Genomic DNA, 18569 nt, shown 5'->3' on the forward strand with positions numbered 1-18569 from the left:
AAAGATGTGTTTGGGCTGGACTCAACCTTTCTTAAAAATACAAAGAGTCACTCATTGGCCCCATTACGAAGGTCACCAACACATCTATTGGTCAGGGGGTGTTTCCAAGGGTCTGGAAGTCAGCCATAACAGTGGCCATCTTTAAATCATGTGACCCTGCTGACGTGAGTAACTACAGGCCAATTAGTATACTACCTGTGGTGTCGAAAGTTGCTGAAAAGTGTGTAGCAGAGCAACTGAAAGCCCACCTCAACAACAACACTCTTCACATTACACTCTATGCAGTTTGGCTTCAGAGAAAAACACTCCACAGAAACAGCCAACTGCTTTCTTCTGTAAAATGTGAAGTCCAAGATGGACAAAGGGGGAGTTGTTTGGGCTGGATTTCTAGACCTAAGGAAAGCTTTTAATACTGTTAACCATGAGGTTCTCATCACAAAATTGTCCAAGTTTAACTTTTCCCCGATGCCTTGATGGATGAAATCATACCTTGAAGGCATAACCCAGTGTTTCAGATACATTTGAAGTTCAAATGTATAGAGATGATACAGTGATATATGTGCATGCAAAAAGCAAGCATCAAGCTGCATAATAACTCACTACTGTAATGGTCCAGGTTACAAAGTGGCTCAGTGACTCATGTTTGCATCTCAATGTGAAAACTTTTTGCATGTTCTTCACAAAGAGGACAACTGATGCTACTGAGCCAGATGTCAATATGTCAGGGGAGAAGCTCCAGGTGGTATCCAATTTTAAGTAGGTGAAAAGGGTAAATCAAATAACCAAATTCAACCTATCTAATTTATAAAAAAATGTTTGACTACAGAGGTAGCAAAACTGTACTTCAAATCTATGATACTACCCCACTTAAAACACTGCTTGACTAGGTGGGTCAAAGCTTGCTGTTCAACATTAAAACCCATTCAGTTTGTCTACAAACAGGCTCTCAAAGTGCTTGATAGGAAGCCCAATAGCCATCATCACTATTACATCCTCAGATAGCATGAGCTCCTGGGTTGAAAAAAAATAAATAAAATCGACACATGTCTTGCATTCAAGATCCTAAATGGCCTGGCTCCCTCCACTCACTACTTCTGTTAAACAGAAAACCCAAACCCATGGCAGCAGATCCACAAGGTCTGCCATGAGAGGTGACTGTATAGTTAGTTACCTTAAGGAAAAGCACCTTTAGTCAATCTGCTTTCTCTGTGAGAGCTTCCAATGTCTGGAACACACTTCCATCGGACACACACAACTGCACCACCTATCACACCTTCATAAAAAACATGAAGACGTGGATAAAGGCCAATCAGACTTGTGAACACAATCCCTAGCTGTGTATTGTCGCTTTCCATGTTGTCTGTAGCTTGTGAGATGTGGAAACACTTTGTTGCTCAGAGGTATTTTGTTGCTTTTTGTGCTATTTGTCTGTCTGCATGCATGTGCTCACTGCTCATTGATTGTCTTTATTGTTATTGTAACTGTTTTTAATAACCTGCCCAGGGACTGCGGTTGAAAATTAGCCGGCTGGCTAAAATCCACACTTTTACTGAAATGTTGATTCATGTGCACTGTGTGTCCCTGTAAAAAATAAAAATAAATACCCCACAACCAATTTTATTTATTTTTTAAACTGAAAACCACAGAACAACCACTGCAATATAGGCCTACACTATCTACAACCTAAAATGATTATTTTGCTGTTCCCATAGGAGAACCCTTTTTGGTTCCAGGTAGAACACCTTCTGTGCCTAGGTAGAACCCTTTTGCTCTCCACAGAGGGTTCTACATGGAACCAAAAAGGGTTTTCCTTTGGTGACAGCCATAGAACGCTGTTGGAACCCTTCTCAAAGAGTGTACTCAACAAGTTTATCCTGTTAAGTTTACACCATTTAATTCTGTACCTTACATCTTCCTGGTATTCAAGGTAACATGCAACATAGCACCACCACCGTTGAAGGTTTTCGTCAACCTCTGCTCAGACTTACATAGAAGTGTTATACTATTACACATTCAATGACATTATTGTAGACTTCAGGCTACTCCTGTTTCTACCTAGTACAATACCATAATCCATGAATGAAGTAGTGTACCCATCCACATTTACAATTTCATTTATAAATTAGATAAATAATACTAGCACATAGTTACATTATTGTAGAATAGGCTCATCCTGTATCCACATTATATTAGGATACCGTAATGATTTCATTGGTCTTGTCAGGCATGATTTTAGGTCTTCGATCAATGTTGTATGTTGTACCTCGTTTCCCTTCCCTTCTTCAGTGAAAAGTAGTTATGCATCCCCCATTCAATTCAGTTTGAGTGTTCATGTGTAGGCCTAGTGACAGTGGAATTTTTTTAAATTTTTTATAAAAATAAACCCATAGCTCCAGTACAGAATGGCATGTAGGGGTAGTGTATTACAATGTAAAATATGTATATACAGTTGAAGTCGGAATTTTACACACACTTAGGTTGGCGTCATTAAAACTTGTTTTTCAACCAATCCACAAATTTCTTGTTAACAAACTATAGTTTTGGCAAGTCGGTTAGGACATCTACTTTGTGCATGACACAAAGTTTGCAGACTCCAGTTTGCAACTGCACATGGTGACAAAGGTCATACTTTTTGGAGAAATGTCCTCTGGTCTGATGAAACAAAAATATAACTGTTTGGCCATAATGGCCATCGCTATGTTTGGAGGAAAAAGGGGGAGGCTTGCAAGCCGAAGAACACCATCCCAACCGTAAAGCACGGGGGTGGCAGCATTATGTTGTGGGGGTGCATTGCTGCAGGAGGGACTGGTGCACTTCACAAAATAGATGGCATCATGAAGTAGGAAAATTAAGCAACATCTCAAGACATCGGTCAGGAAGTTAAAGCTTGGTCGCAAATGGGTCTTCCAAATGGACAATGACCCCAAGCATACTTCTAAAGTTGTGGCAAAATGGCTTAAGGACAACAAAGTCAAGGTATTGGAGTGGCCATCACAAATCCCTGACCTCAATCCCATAGAACATTTGTGGGGAGAACTGAAAAAGCGTGTGCGCGCAAGGAGGTCTACAAACCTGACTCTATTACACCAGCTCTGTCAGGACAAATGGGCCAAAATTCACCCAACTTATTGTGGGAAGCTTGTGGAAGGCTACCCGGAACATTTCACCCAAGTTAAACAATTTAAAGGCAATGCTAAACTTCTGACCCACTGGGAATGTGATGAAAGAATTAAAAGCTGAAATAAATAATTCTCTCTACTATTATTCTGACATTTCACATTCTTAAAATAAAGTGGTGATCCTAACTGACCTAAAACAGGGCATTTTTACTTGGATTAAATGTCAGGAATTGTGAAAAACTGAGTTTAAATGTATTTGGCTAAGGTGTATGTAAACTCCCGACTTCAAATGTATTCTATAGCACCATGTGTATATTTTTATTTACAATTTAATTCATCCATGAAATAAATAATACAAGCACATCAAATTACTTAAGTTTTTCCTAACCACCGTGCTTCTACACCTGCATTGCTTGCTGTTTGGGGTTTTAGGCTGGGTTTCTGTACAGCACTTTGTGACATAGTTGATGTAAGAAGGGCTATATAAATTAATTTGAAGTATATGGAGGATACGGGGCAACAGAGGATGAACAGCACAGAGGCTAGTAATTTTGGAGCAGGGGGGAAGGGTCTCGGCTTCCGGGGATGTAGTCACGGGGCTATAGCGGTGTGCCAGCGCTTCTGGCTTAACCTCCTTGGGTACCGATCGGTGTTGTGGAAGCGAAGTGGCCTGGGCCTTACTGAACTCCCTGGTACTCCGCGGGAATCTCGGAGTGGTTTGGGGCAATTTTCAAGCCCCCAAGACGATGTCCCAGGGCAGGCAGAGCTGATTTTAGGCAATGGGCGTGGCAGAATGGGCCAAGATAATCCAATACCACAGGAACCTGCGGGGACTCAATTACTTTCTACTTTTAAACTCAGACAAAACAGAGATGCTTGTTCTAGGTCCCAAGAAACAAAGAGATCTTCTGTTTAATCTGACAATTAATCTTAATGGTTGTACAGTCGTCTCAAATAAAACTGAAGGACCTCGGCGTTACTCTGGACCCTGAACTCTCTTTTGACGAACATATCAAGACTGTTTCAAGGACAGCTTTTTTCCATCTACGTAACATTGCAAAAATCAAAAACTTTCTGTCCAAAAATGATGCAGAAAAATGTATCCATGCTTTTGTTACTTCTAGGTTAGACTACTGCAATGCTCTACTTTCCGGCTACCCCGATAAAGCACTAAATAAACTTCAGTTAGGACCATGCCTCAGGACTACCTGGCATGATGACTCCTTGCTGTCCCCAGTCCACTTGGCCGTGCTGCTGCTCCGGTATCAACTGTTCTGCCTGTGATTATTATTATTTGACCATGCTGGTCTTTTATGAACATTTGAACATCTTGGCCATGTTCTGTTATAATCTCCACCCGGCACAGCCAGAATAGGACTGGCCACCCCACATAGCCTGGTTCCTCTTCAGATTTCTTCCTAGGTTTTGGCCTTTCTAGGGAGTTTTTCCTAGCCACCGTGCTTCTACACCTGCATTGCTTGCTGTTTGGGGTTTTAGGCTGGGTTTCTGTACAGAACTTTGAGATATCAGCTGATGTACAAAGGGCTATATAAATACATTTGATTTGATTTGAGTTAGCAGGAACTGGATCGTCTCGCTGTGGTTCCCCGACACTCGTAGGTTGATGGGGGTGGTATGGTGGGTGACCTGGCCTATAGAGCGCCTGTCCAGCACTCTAACATCCATGGGAATGGAGAGGGGTTGAGTGGGGATGCCCAGCTCGGACGCCAGGGTAACATAAGACTCATTTTGGCCTGAGTCTATGAGTATCTGGAGAGACTTGGACTGGTCGCCCCACAGCAGGGTGGCATGGAGAGGGGGGCGAGTAGAGGGAGAAGCAACATTATCCTTAATAACCACCAGAGTACTCATTCCTACCAATGAGCTAGGTCTCTTGAAGGGACAGGTAGACACATAATTACCGGCAGTACCGCAATACAGACAGCTCTGGGTGTTAAGTCTGTGTACGCGTTCGGCTGGAGACAGCCTAGCCCTGCCGAGCTGCATCGGCTCGGGAAGGGGTAAATCGGAGGAGGCTCTTGGAGGAACTCGGGTAACCTCGGATCCTCTTTGGGACGAAGACACCGGGGACTTCCGGAGTTCATCACATGAAAGGTGGGATCCTTGAGTGAGCGATTGTGTCCACAATCAGACCTCTTCTCACTCCTACGTTCCCATAGCTGACTATCAATCTGGATAAATAAAGCGATGAGTGAGTCGAGATCCATCGGTAGTTCCCGGGCTGCGAGCTCATCCTTTACTTCCTCCGATAGTCCGCGTAGGAACGTGTTGAACAGCACTTCCGGGTTCCAGACACCCTCCGCTTCTAGCGTGCGGAAATCCACTGCATTGTCTGCCACACTGAGCGAGTTCTGCTGAAGCAACTTCCGGACAGCCTCTCTCCTGGACACCTCCGCCTCAAACTTTTCTCACCTCCGCCACGAATACCTCCAAACTGAGGCAGACAGCGGATTGTTGCTCCCACACCGCCGTGGCCCAGGCGAGTGTCCTCCGGGACATCAGCGTAACAATGTACGCTATCTTTGAGCGGCCCGAGGGGAGCGAAGAAGGCTGCAGCTCAAAAACAAGGGGGCACTGGCTGAGAAAAGCCCGGCAGGTTCGTTCTGGAATCTCCATCGTAGCGCTCCAGGGGAGGTAAGCGGAGTACCCATGAATCCGGGGTGACGGCGCTGCTACCAGCCGGGTTACTGGGGGGCTGGGAGGTTACTGTCGTGGTAGGCTGCGTAGTAGGCAACCCACGGAATTGCTCCCACAAAGTGTCCAATTCTAGGTTGTGACGGTCGGCCACGTCCTGGAACACTTCCATCAGCCCACGAAGCAACTCCTCGTGTCTACCAATGGGAGGAAATGGCATTGCAGACCTGGTCCAAGTCTGCTGTGTCAGTCATGGAGAGTTCGTACTAACAGGTTTCAGGTAATACCAAAGTGCAGACTGTGTTGAAGTAACCATGTTAATTGCAACAACAGGGGCAGGCAAATGACAGGTCAAGGCTGGCAGGGGTCGATAATCCAGAGTAGTGGAGCCAAGGAACAGGACGGCAGGCAGGCCCAGGTTCAGGTCAGGCAGAGGTTGGTAATCCAGAGTAGGGGCAAAGGCACAGGACGGCAGGCAGGCTCAGCGTCAGAACAGACAAAAGTCAAAAACAGAGGGATGAAATAGAGAGACTGGGGAAAAGCAGGAGCTGAGACAAAATGCTGGTTGACTTGAACAAACAAGATGAACTGGCACAGACAGACAGAAAACGCAGGAATAAATGCCCACAGGATAAGTGGGGAAGGAGGGTGGAGACAAGCACAAGGATAGGTGAAACAGATCAGGGCGTGACACAGAATACATCCATACAACCACAGCGCATATTAGACTAGACACTGGTGGACATTATACAATGCACTGAAATGCTAAATGTCTGAAATGAGATAACAGAAACAACAGGGTTAGCAAGCTTACAGTTGCTAGCTCGCGGTAAAAAATGCTCATTAGCATAACAAAGTTGAGTGTGTCCACAATACATGAATAGTAAGAAATATGAACTCACATTTTTGAATGACGCACACTGGCCTTGGCTAAAACAAAGAATGCTAACTAAAGGTAATCACAGAAGATAGCTGGAACTTATCACTTTGTTTGTATACGTTTTCTAGTTACTTCCTTCTCCTTAGTTAGAGATCGCCTAGCATACTCTGCTCCACATCACTGGTGGGTGGAACTACAGCTTTCCTATGATGAACTAATATTTACTCTCAATAGTCTTTCGTACAACTCGTTATCAACTAAAAGTAATTATCAACACAGTAGGACTAAATATTTCCTAATGATATCACAACTTAAATATTGCGTATTTACTCCTCAATCAGATCAAGGACATTTTGGTAATTATTTTCATCGTCTCTAAAGAAACTACCTGGGGCAGACACTCTCGAAAAATCGCATCTGCCGCTTGTAAAAAATGTATGTCTGTGTCGCTGCCGAGCTCTCAAATATCGTGCCTGTCTCCCACTCTATCCAGATATCCAGCTATCCAGATTCCTTGTTACATCCCTAAATTGAACCCTAAACTATAACACAAAACTGAACTATTTTACATTTATACTTGATTGAGGTATGGACATCTCAAGGAACACAAATAGCACGGACCTTCTGGGAATGCCTATGAACTCCTCTATTTGACTTAAAGCCACTGACAAAACTCTTAGTGGTTGTCTGATACTGGGACCTGGTAACAACACAGTCTGTGATTGGCTAACAACATTTAAATCGGTATACAGCGAGATAAGATAACATACCATTCCATGAGGTGTTGAGGGAAAGACAGACCTACAAATTACCATAATATTTTCATTAGCGATAACAGGAAATACACAAGCCATAGACTACACTATAGCTCAAGATGGCTACATCGGAATGTCGGCTAGCACAGGAAAAATTGTACATTTCTAACATTTATGGTTGAGATTTAATTAATATGAATATAAACTATGCACCTTATGACTTTCATTAACATGTAGACGTTAGTAGGGTGTTGGTATCAAGTCATGTCAATCAGACGTTCAATGGTAGGCATTCGGGCACTTTATCACCCCCTATAAGACCTTTGCCAACTAATCGACGAGCGAAAACCACACCTCATGACACACACTCGACCGTACTCAGTTGTTAGTGCAGTCTGCCCCAAGCAGTTTAACAGGCTGTTAGCAAAGTCAACTACTGCTGGTTTTCTGTATGTCCATTACATACAAATGTGATTCAGACCTAATACTTTTATTTTTACATCGCAATTTGATCAGAAAACACACATACGCGCGCGCGATCGATCGTTCTCCGTAGTACTTCCAGGACTAGCCACTAGAGAGCAGCAACAGACCATAAGATGCAGAGCCATTGATATACAGAAAACAAACACCTATAGGTGATGCGATGGGTCCATACTTACGACATATGGCGGAAATGGCCGTCAATGACAAGCCTTTTGTAACCCGGAATCAGGTAGAGGATTCAGGACCACACCGCATGATTTGATGGACAGACAACACTATTGAAATTCACAAGAGTACTTGTCCCTGTACCACCTTTGGGTAGCTAAGAAAACCATATGGGTTTGTTGAGCATACAGGGTGGCAGGTAGCCTAGTGGTTAGAGGCGAGCCAGAAACTTGGAAAATTTGAAACCTTTATAAATTGTGTCTTTTTGGAGTGGTTGGGTTAAAATCATGTTAATATTAAACATTGCGATGAGTGTTGGCGGAGTGTACCATCGAGTCACTATCAGTCGACACTTGAAAAATGTCCATTCGTTAATGCTTACTTTGTACCTTTGTTTGTCCTGTGTATCTGCGTTTTTTTTCATTTGGGTGCTGCAATCAGTAGTTTTAGTTAGATACATCAATTGTTCTGTGCCGCAATCCGTAGTGTTTGTTAAAAATGTAATTCTACATACGGTTGTTAGCTATCGGGAAACGTTGTCCAGAGTTTGGTCCCACAGGCACTGCGTTTTTCTACACAGAGAGGAGATCCACTGGAGTTGGTGGAGCGAGAATGGGCGGGGTAATCTCACCGGCGCCACTTTAAAAAAAAATCAGCCGCACAGACCTGTCAATCAACAAGCAACCCAGACAGACATCATCAGCCCCCGGTGGCTGGCTGTTAGCTGTAAGAGAGCAGCGTCATAGTTGGCGGAGAGCCCCACCGTCTGGAATGAAACGGGCGCAGCGATTGGCTCGAAATTTTGCCCGAGACAACTCACGCGTACGATGTTCTCTCTCTCCCCCTTTTGTTATTGCAAGCAAACTAGAGAAGAGTCGAGGGAGCAGCAGGATGAACGAAGGGAGCGAGAGAGGGTGATAGACTGACAACAGTCGAGACAGACAGCTCCACAGAGAGAGGGGGAAATACATTTGGAATACTGCTTCAGAGCTCCCTCTACATATTTGTCCAGTTCTCCTGTTGATTTGTAAGTAAACTACATTTTGGTATTGATTATTCCCATAGGGATTTTTTAGCTGACCAAACCAGTCTGAGTCACATGGATTGTTGACAGATTTATAGCCTACAGTTAGTGAGACAGACAGCCCCCCCCCCCCATCCAACTACTCTCAAGTCAATGTGTCTATCCTATGTCAAAGTACTGTAGCCTACAGTGGTGATTATGTGTTTTCCCCCAGTAGGCCTACATGCTTTTGTAAACATGTAAATAAATTACTTTTGACCTCCTAAATGCTCTTAGATTTTTTTGAGTGGAGCATTTATGTTTATTATAGTTTATTACAGTTTTATTATCATTATCAAAGTGGATTGTTATATAGCCTACTTTAGGAAATCACACATTTTCTGCATTATTGTTTTTTTCAGACAAGTTGTGCAAAGCAAAACAAGCTCAACTTCATCACTAGTATGACACACATGGGGGGATGTTTGTAAACAACGTATGTCACACACTTATTATTATTATTATCATATATATTACTCAGTCACCTACATTTACATAATTTAGCAGACTTTCTTATCCAGAGCGACTTACAAGAGCAGTTAGGGTTAAGTGCCTTGCTCAAGGGCACATCGACAGGCTTGGGGATTCAACCCAGTGACCGTTTGGGGACTGGCCCTACGCTCTTTAACCACTAGGCTACCTGCCGCCCTACACTTCACATGGATCATAAGAATGTCAATTTTAGGTTAATGTAATGTATTTTCAAATATGTAGTAAATACCTATTTAAGGATAAAGTCATTTTGGCCAACTCAATTCTGTGTTTAGTTTACTTGGCCTGCTTTGTATCTTCTGCTCTGTAAAAGTCCCATACATTTTGTGTTGTTAATACTGGTAAAGTTGTTATTTGATTGTAATAGGGACCTTGGTTGCTGATAGCCTATGACTTGAACCTTGACCTGAAGTACCATCTCAGGTCCAGACTTCAGTGTTGTGTCAGTGATCAAACAACAATCAAATCAATCAATTGCATTTGGTTGCTTCACCATAGTGATCTCTCACCTCCTCCTCTCCAACCCCCCTCAACCCAGGGAGATGTCAGTGAACCCCCCCAACAGCAACGATGCCTGCCTGAGCATCGTACACAGCCTCATGTGCCACCGACAGGGCGGGGAGAACGAAGGCTTTGCCAAGCGTGCCATAGAGAGCCTGGTAAAGAAGCTGAAGGAGAAGAAGGATGAGCTGGACTCGCTCATCACCGCCATCACCACCAACGGAGTTCACCCCAGCAAGTGTGTCACCATCCAGAGGACGCTTGATGGACGCCTGCAGGTAGGCTACTGTTATGTTGGGTTGAATGAGGCCTAGGCCGGTATGGTATCACTGATTGTAGAGGGACTGTTTATGAAATCAGTGGATCTCATTAATTAATTATTCACTGATGAATTGTTATTGGTGGTATGGCACAAAGACTCTGTCAACTCAGTGACCAATAGCTGGTCGCTTTTGATGACTGACTAATACACCTTTCAGGTACTGCCAGCAACAAAGCCTATACTATTATTTCAGCCAGTCATGATTGTGGTAATACACTACATGACCAAAAGTAGGTGGACATCTGCTTGTCGAACATCTCATTCCAAAATCATGGACATTAAAATGGAGTTGGTTCCCCCTTCGCTGCTATAACAGCCTCTACTCTTCTGGGAAGGCTTTCCCACTGGAACATTGCTACGGGGACTTGCTTCCATTCAGCCTCGAGCATTAGTGAGGTCAGGCACTGATGTTGGGCGATTAGGCCTGGCTCGCAGTCAGCTCATATAGTTTAGTCCACCCACTCTTTGGTGATGAAATTCACTTACTTATGTTATAAAATACATTTTTACCAAGACATATGATTATTTATGTTTTGAATCATTCAGTGGGGTCTTTCTCTAACATTTCATTAACAGTAACCTAATACATCCGATAATAAGCACTGAGCTTTGTTGACATAGCGGTGCATGTTTCTCGTAACAACTTTTGAGGATTTTACATTTTGAGGTCATTGTCTTCAAAGTTATTTATACTGGTCACAAAAAGCAAAGTTATCATGACACAAGAATAATTAAATGTAAAAGGCTTTGAAAATAAAAAGCTTGTTATACGCTCAGTGCTCCGTTGACATTTCACAGAGACACGCTTGTTTGGGCAAATATCTGGTGTTTCTATGTCAAACAGTTTTGTCATATTTCAGTCTTGTGATGTATATAAAGTGTAATATTGTGACGCAAAATCAAACCTAATTACATTTCAATTCTATATCTGACATGGCACAGGTGTCTTCCTTTTTTGAAAGCCCATACCATGTGTGTGCAACCTGGTGTCAGAGCATTTCATATTATTCTGTACGTAAATCCGAGACACTTCATTTAGTATGATATGTTACGTTTCGTATGGTATATGTTCATTTGTGGATGTCTATCACCCATTCCGTATGATATTTTGTGAATTACAATTCGTATTATATGTTATGAATTTGCAAAACCTATAATATGTTGTGAATTTTCTAAACGTATTATATGTTATGAATTCTAGCTACGTGGCTGTTAGGGTTAAATTTAGGGGAAGAGTTAGCTGAAAGGGTTAAGGTTAGGGGAAGGGTTAGCTAATGTACGAAGTAGTTGAAAAGTTACTAATTAGCTAAGTTGTCCGTGATGAGATTCGAACTCAACAAGTGAATCATTCAACTCGTGGGTTACTTACACACTTCAGGGAGGAGGAACAGGAGAAAAAGGTCAAGGGGTTTAGGTCTCCCTATAGGCTAACTTCTAGAGAATGAACATACTATTGAATATGTAGAAGTGTAACCCAAAAGTTGCTTACAGAGAGAGCAAGGGAATTAGAGAGAAGGAGACAGAGGGAGTTCCCCTCCCCCAGCTCTTGTGAGGGGGAGAGAGGGAGGGAGGGAGTACTGGAGGGGTAGCGCGGGTTGTTTTGTCTGAGACACAGGAAAGGGGCAGGGTTAAGTTAAGCCTGTCTGTCTCTGGTGTGTGTGTGCGTGTGTACGGGCGTGTGTGTGTTTGTGCCTGGAGGTTTTCAGTGTTAAAGTTTGTGGAAGTATATTTGTAATCTCAGACATACCACATTATTTTCTGTGTGTGTGTGAGATTGTGATTATGAGAGAGAGATAGAGAGAGATAAGTGTTTATTATTGAATGCAGGTTTTGACTTACATCAACAGTTTCTACATTTGAGATTGCCTGTGGATATACGGATGTTAGTGACACGTATTAATGTGATGTGTGAGAACTCGATAGGACAATGTACTGTATTATTCTCTGTTCAGGACTGTAGGCTGTGTGTGTGTTTGTCAGTCTGCTGGCTGGAATTGGGCTGGCACTCTGCCAGCTCTGACTCTTTGTCTGAGGAAGGTCACTTTGGTTTTCAAGAAGAAAGAATAATAAAAAAGAAAAGGTAAAAGTTTACGGAGTCCATTTTGGCTTTCTCTTTATATTAGTGGAGAAAGGGTATGTTGATCCCAAAATACTGATCTCTCTCTCTCTCTCTCTCTCTCTCTCTCTCTCTCTCTCTCTCTCTCTCCATCTCTCTCTCTCTCTCTCCATCTCTCTCTCTCTCTCTCTCTCTCCATCTCCTCTCTCTCTCTCTCTCTCTCTCTCTCTCTCTCTCTCTCTCTCTCTCTCTCTCTCTCTCTCTCTCTCTCTCTCTCTCTCTCTCTCTCTCTCTCTCTCTCTCTCTCTCTCTCTCTCTCTCTCTCTCTCTCTCTCACACACAGCCAATGAGACAATGTCATTCCTCTCCAGCTCAGCTTGTTGAGTTAACCCTATACCAGCTCCCTCTTTTGTCACACTCACACTCTTCCTCAATAACAAATACTCAGATAGCCACTATTTGTGCTATTCATCTCAGTCTGAGATGTTTTAATGTCTCCAAGGCTATTCCTCCCCACCCAGAGTGTGTGCCTGGAGAGAGTGTGTGTGTATGTGAGTGTGTTTAACATTGATGTAAATTTCCATTCATGACCTGTTTCCTCGACCACTCCCTGTCTACCAGCTCCCTCTTGCTCTCCTCATTCTCATTCTCCCTCTCCCATCTTTTCTCTCCGTTTCTTTCCCTTGTTCCCCTCCACTTAGATTCCCCACAGTTACACTCCTTCCATGCTCAAATTTCAACCCCGTCAAAGCCTCCATACTGTCCCCCATTCCCTTTCTGAGACCCACCATCCCATTGTAAATAATCACCCTAGAATTCCTGGATGGATGTTGGAAAGGAATTCCTCCAGGCCCTCATTCTCCATTCTCTCTCCTCTCTCGCTCCAGGTAGCTGGGAGGAAAGGGTTCCCCCATGTGATCTACGCTAGGCTCTGGCGCTGGCCAGACCTCCACAAGAATGAACTGAAGCACGTCAAGTTCTGCCAGTTCGCCTTTGACCTCAAGTATGACAACGTGTGTGTCAACCCCTACCACTACGAGAGAGTGGTATCGCCAGGCATTGGTGCGTCTGTTCACAATTTCACTTCCTCTAATGAAATAGAAGCACAAATGGGGAAGGGGAATATGAAGTTGTTAACAGGCTCTTTGGGTCACAGGCTTTTTCAGAACTACCATGCTGTTTCTAACTTTGTTTCCCTTTCTGTCCCTCTCCTCAAGTTGGTCTCAGCATTCAAAATGCAGGTGAGGAGGAAAACACTATTTTCAGCATCATCAAACATCATCAAAATGGTAATAAGCAATAGCAACTCATTCTAACCAATCTGTTTTTATCGCATTTCCCAAAGTGCACAGGCAATACTACTGTTTTTATACAGATATACTGTAGATGTGCTCTTGGCAATCTGATGAAAAATATGGAATGCAGAGCTTCTAAACCAGCCAGATTCATACCTGTCTGAGCTAGTCTACACAACAAGTAGGACACCTCAATCAAATTGCAACAAGGTGTCACAGGCTGCATGACAGGGCAAAAATCACTCCCAGATAGAGGCAACAATAAATACCATCCATCAATTTGATCTAAATTACAGTAAATTCCGGAATTTATTCTAAATGTATCCATTCATGAATCGAAAAATATAATAATTATCAGGTATGAAGGTAAGACACAGATGCAGACAATGTGGAATTAACAATGGTTTAATAACTCAACAGGGGCAGGCAATAGACAGGTCAAGGCAGGCAGGGGTCAGTAAACCAGAGGTGGGGCAACGGTACCAGACGGCAGGCAATAGACAGGTCAAGGCAGGCAGGGGTCAGTAAACCAGAGGTGAGGCAACGGTACCGGACGGCAGGCAGGGTCAGGGCAGGCAGAAGTCAATAAACCAGAGGTGGGGCAAAGGTACAGGTCCAAAGGCAGGCACAGGGTCAGGGGCAGGCAGAGTGGTCAGACAGGCAGGAGAGAAAAAGAGAAAGAGAAACTGGGAAAAGCAGGAGCACAGCCAAAAACGCTGGTTGACTTGACAAACAAGACGAACTGGCAACAGACAAACGGAGAACACAGGTATAAATACACAGGGCATAATGGGGAAGATAGGCGACACCTGGAAGGGGGTGGAGACAATCACAAAGACAGGTGAAACAGATCAGGGTGTGACAATAATAACATGACATGACTCATGCCTGATTTCTGACAGACTGTCTATCTCTCTCTCTCTCTCTCTCTGTCTCTATCTCTCTCTCTCTCGCGCTCTATCTTGTTTTCTGTTTCTCTCTCTGTTTCTCTCCCTCTCCATCCCTCCCTCTCTCTCCCTCCCACTCTGTCTCTCTCTTTCTCCCCCTCCCTTCATTACAAGGTCCTCCAGGTCGGCTGATCAAAGAGGAGTACATCCATGACTGTTATGAGATGGACCTCCCCTCCAGGATGCCCCCCCAGCCCGAGCACTACAACCAGCCCCTCCCCCCTCTGCAGATGCCCCCCGAGCCGCCCCGCGCCCCATCCTCCGTCAACCTCTACCCCAGCATGCCCCTCTCTCCGCCAGGTGAGATAAACTGAACCTGGTAATAAGAAGTAAGCAATTCAGCTGAGAATAACTAGACTCTTTTGCTTTCATGTCTAACTCTATCCCTTACAATTTACACCCTTTATTCCCCTTCCCCCATCTCCCTCCTCCAGTAAGCAGCTCCATGATGGGGCCCATGTCTGGGGGCCACGGCGAGGGCCTGCTCCAGATCGCCTCTCCCCAGATCCAGGGCATTCCCCAGACGCCACCCCCAACCACCCCCACACACGGACCACCCCCCCAGCCCCCTACCCCTCACAGCCAGAGTGACTACAGCAGCAGCTCCAAACACACACAGACACAGAGCTCCTATCACAGTGAGTTACTAACACACCAGGTTGGCAGTGTCACAGAGATGGTGTCAATTCCAGTGTGTCAGTTTGAACTGTTTTTGTTCTCTTCCTTCACAATCTTCCAGCAACCTGGACAGGCACCAGCACGGCCTCCTATACCCCTGTAGGACCCCAGCAGAATGGGCGTGGCCACCAGCAACCACCACTGCACCACCCCAACCACTTCTGTATGTCAATCACCTGTCAATCAATCGTTCTGTCAGAAATGCAGGACTGTTACTTAATGTATATGGTAGCGTTGTCCTATTTGCTAATTCATTTGTCTTAAAAGGGTCTCAGCAACATCACAGCGCACCCGCCTTTCCTCAGCCAGTCTCCAACCATCCAGGTACACACCCAACGTTTACCCACTCACACACACTTACCCACACACATGGTGTTGGGCAACTCACCCTATCCACCACCAATGGACAGTACCCGCATGAGGGACACATGGCAGCCATTTTGTAATGTTGCATATTATTTTTCATGCTGTGTGTGCTGCCAGGTCCAGAGTTCTGGTGCTCCATCTCCTACTTTGAGATGGACATCCAGGTTGGGGAGATGTTCAAGGTCCTGGCTAATTGCCCCGTGGTGACAGTGGACGGATACGTGGACCCCTCTGGGGGCGACCGCTTCTGTCTGGGCCAGCTCAGCAACGTGCACCGCACCGACGCCAGCGAAAGAGCCAGGTCTATCAGCGTGCCCCTAATATACCCACCGTGCCTAACCGCTAGCTATTGGAGAACTTTGTTGGGATGCAGAATACACAGGGCAAACATGTATTTATCGCCTGTATAGAAATAAATACAATCCCCAGTGTCTGATTTTCTCTTCACTAGTGTGAACTCCTATCTCCATTTCACAGGTTGCACATTGGGAAGGGGGTGCAGTTGGAGTGTCGTGGTGAGGGGGATGTGTGGATGCGTTGCCTTAGCGACCATGCAGTGTTCGTACAGAGCTACTACCTGGACCGGGAGGCGGGGCGAGCCCCGGGAGACGCAGTTCACAAGATCTACCCTGGGGCCTACATGAAGGTGTTTGACCTGCGTCAGTGCCACAGGCAGATGCAGCAGCAGGCAGCCACGGCCCAGGCTGCAGCAGCAGCACAGGCTGCAGCAGTGGCAGGCAACATCCCAGGGCCTGGCAGTGTGGGGGGAATCGCCCCGGCAGTCAGTGAGTGCTTCTGTCCTTCTCTCTCACTCTCTTTCTTTCTCTCTTGCACTCTCTTTCTTTTTTTCCTCTCTCACTCTCTTAATCACTCAGTAAATCTCTCTTCTCCCAGGTCTGTCGGCGGCAGCCGGGATAGGTGTGGACGACCTGCGGCGGCTGTGTATCCTGAGGCTCAGCTTTGTGAAGGGCTGGGGGCCCGACTACCCTCGGCAGAGCATCAAGCACACCCCCTGCTGGGTGGAGGTCCACCTGCACCGTGCCCTGCAGCTGCTGGATGAGGTGCTGCACACCATGCCTCTGGCTGACCTAGGAGGACATGGACATGTCAACTAAGCAGTGTGTGTGTGGGTGTATGTGAGAGAGAGGTGGCGGTGTCTCAGTTGCTTGGTTTGGATGATAACCTTCATGAACACTACAGTACGTTTTGGATTGGATACCTTTGTCCTCAGCACCTGAAACAAAGACTGTAGACTTTGATAGAAACTTGTATCGAACTTCTATCGAAAAGGTATTTTAATGCTTTTATATATTTTCCTGTTTGAATCGCCTGATTTTCCTGAAGCAGTTTAGACTGCAAAATGTACTCCCTCAACAGCCAATCTTTTCACAGAGACTGGAACTTGCACTAAAGGCATCAATGCTTTTTAGTAGTGGAAACTAGCCTCGCACCGCCAATGACCTGGTAACCTGCCTGGATAAAACACTTTGGGAATTGTTCAGAAAGTCAGAATGATAGCACATGTGCTGCAGTGGATTCTCACTTAAGCAGTGTTGGAATGATGCCTTGATTACAGGGCAGCAGACTCAGACAGGTATATTACATCTGGAGAATGCTGCTGTCCTTTAACTGCCTTCAGTAGGGTCTGTTTGTTCTTCAGGGAGAAATTGAAACAATAGTCACCACAATCTCCATCAACCTTTTCTCTTATCAGTATTTTTCATTAACCTGCATCATTTGACTCAGTTATATTTATACTGAACAAAAATAAAACTCAACATGTAAAGTGTTGGTCCCGTGTTTCATGAAATCCCAGAAATTTTCCATACGCACAAAAAGCTTATTTTTCTCAAATTTTGTGCACAAATTTGTTTACATTAATGTTGGTGGGCATTTTAGCCTTTGTCAAGATAATCCATCCACCTAAGAAGTGTGGCATATCAAGAAGCTGATTGGACAGCATGATCATTACACAGGTGCACCTTGTGCTGAGGACAATGAAAGGACACTCTAAAATGTGCAGTTGTCACACAACACAATGCCACAGATGTCTCAAGTTTTGAGGGAGTGTACAATTGTCATGATAACTGCAGGAATGTCCACCAGAGCTGTTGCCAGAGAATTCAATTCTCTGCCATAAGCAACCTCCAATGTTGTTTTCGAGAATTTGGCAGTACGTCCAACCAGCCTCACAAGCGCAGTTCGCATGTAACCACGCGAGCCCAGGACCTCCACATCCGGCTTCTTCACCTGCAGGATATTCTGGGAGTGGGGTATTTCTGTCTGTAATAAAGTCCTTTTTGTGTGGAAAAAAAAACAATTCTGATTGTCTGGGTCTGGCTTCCCATTGGTTGAGCCTGGCTCCGAAGTGGGTGGGCCTATGTGTTCCCATGGCTGCTCCCCTGCCCAGTCATGTGAAATCCATAGATTAGGGCCTAATGAATTTATTTGTGGCTCAGAAAAATATTTGAAATTGTTGCATGTTGCCTTTATATTTGTGTTCAGTATAGCTACCAAAAACAAGAAATGGAATATCAAGAATCTCATTGATTATATTTATTGATGGAAGGTTTTACACAGTATTTGTAACGTTTTATTCAGTCAGACCAAAGTTGTCAGAAAGTGAAAGATTTTTCACTGCTATTTTATGGCCATAAAACCTTTGCTGAATGTGCCTATCTTCATTTTGTGTCCTGCCTTTGTTCAACCAAAGCATGTATTTGTGTTGATGTATGCCAAGATATGCCTTTAACTAAAGTACTTCTAGGCCTAATTAAAGAATAGGTAAT

The 18569-nt window shown here is 44.5% G+C and overlaps 1 protein-coding gene across 4 annotated transcripts; it reads left to right on the plus strand.

Annotated features, from left to right (window-relative positions):
• Positions 1–8450: 8450 nt before the first annotated feature.
• Positions 8451–18464, plus strand: LOC118367687 (mothers against decapentaplegic homolog 4-like). 4 transcript variants are annotated; one of them, XM_052494440.1, is made up of 11 exons: positions 8451–9087; positions 10154–10394; positions 13382–13556; positions 13712–13783; positions 14851–15036; positions 15171–15374; positions 15476–15577; positions 15682–15738; positions 15898–16081; positions 16258–16565; positions 16675–18464. In XM_052494440.1, exons 2-11 carry the CDS (start codon positions 10158–10160, stop codon positions 16893–16895), a joined length of 1746 nt encoding a protein of 581 aa, XP_052350400.1. In that variant the 5' UTR covers positions 8451–9087; positions 10154–10157; the 3' UTR covers positions 16896–18464. The 4 variants fall into 4 exon arrangements, with proteins under 4 accessions (XP_052350400.1, XP_052350401.1, XP_052350402.1 ...); XM_052494441.1 differs by having other exon boundaries at positions 14860–15036; XM_052494442.1 differs by having other exon boundaries at positions 13712–13735.
• Positions 18465–18569: the final 105 nt, after the last annotated feature.

Source organism: Oncorhynchus keta, chromosome 34, assembly GCF_023373465.1.
Source record: "Oncorhynchus keta strain PuntledgeMale-10-30-2019 chromosome 34, Oket_V2, whole genome shotgun sequence".
In the NCBI taxonomy this organism is placed as follows: Eukaryota; Metazoa; Chordata; class Actinopteri; order Salmoniformes; family Salmonidae; genus Oncorhynchus; species Oncorhynchus keta.

What these genes read in the sequence shown, in the direction of transcription:
- LOC118367687 (XM_052494440.1), top strand. Translation starts at nt 10,158, where the DNA reads ATGTCAGTGAACCCCCCCAACAGCAACGATGCCTGCCTGAGCATCGTA. An exon ending in CATCAAACATCATCAAAATG is followed by an intron (nt 13,784 to 14,850) that starts GTAATAAGCAAT and finishes CTTCATTACAAG; the next exon opens with GTCCTCCAGGTCGGCTGATC. An exon ending in CATGCCCCTCTCTCCGCCAG is followed by an intron (nt 15,037 to 15,170) that starts GTGAGATAAACT and finishes TCCCTCCTCCAG; the next exon opens with TAAGCAGCTCCATGATGGGG.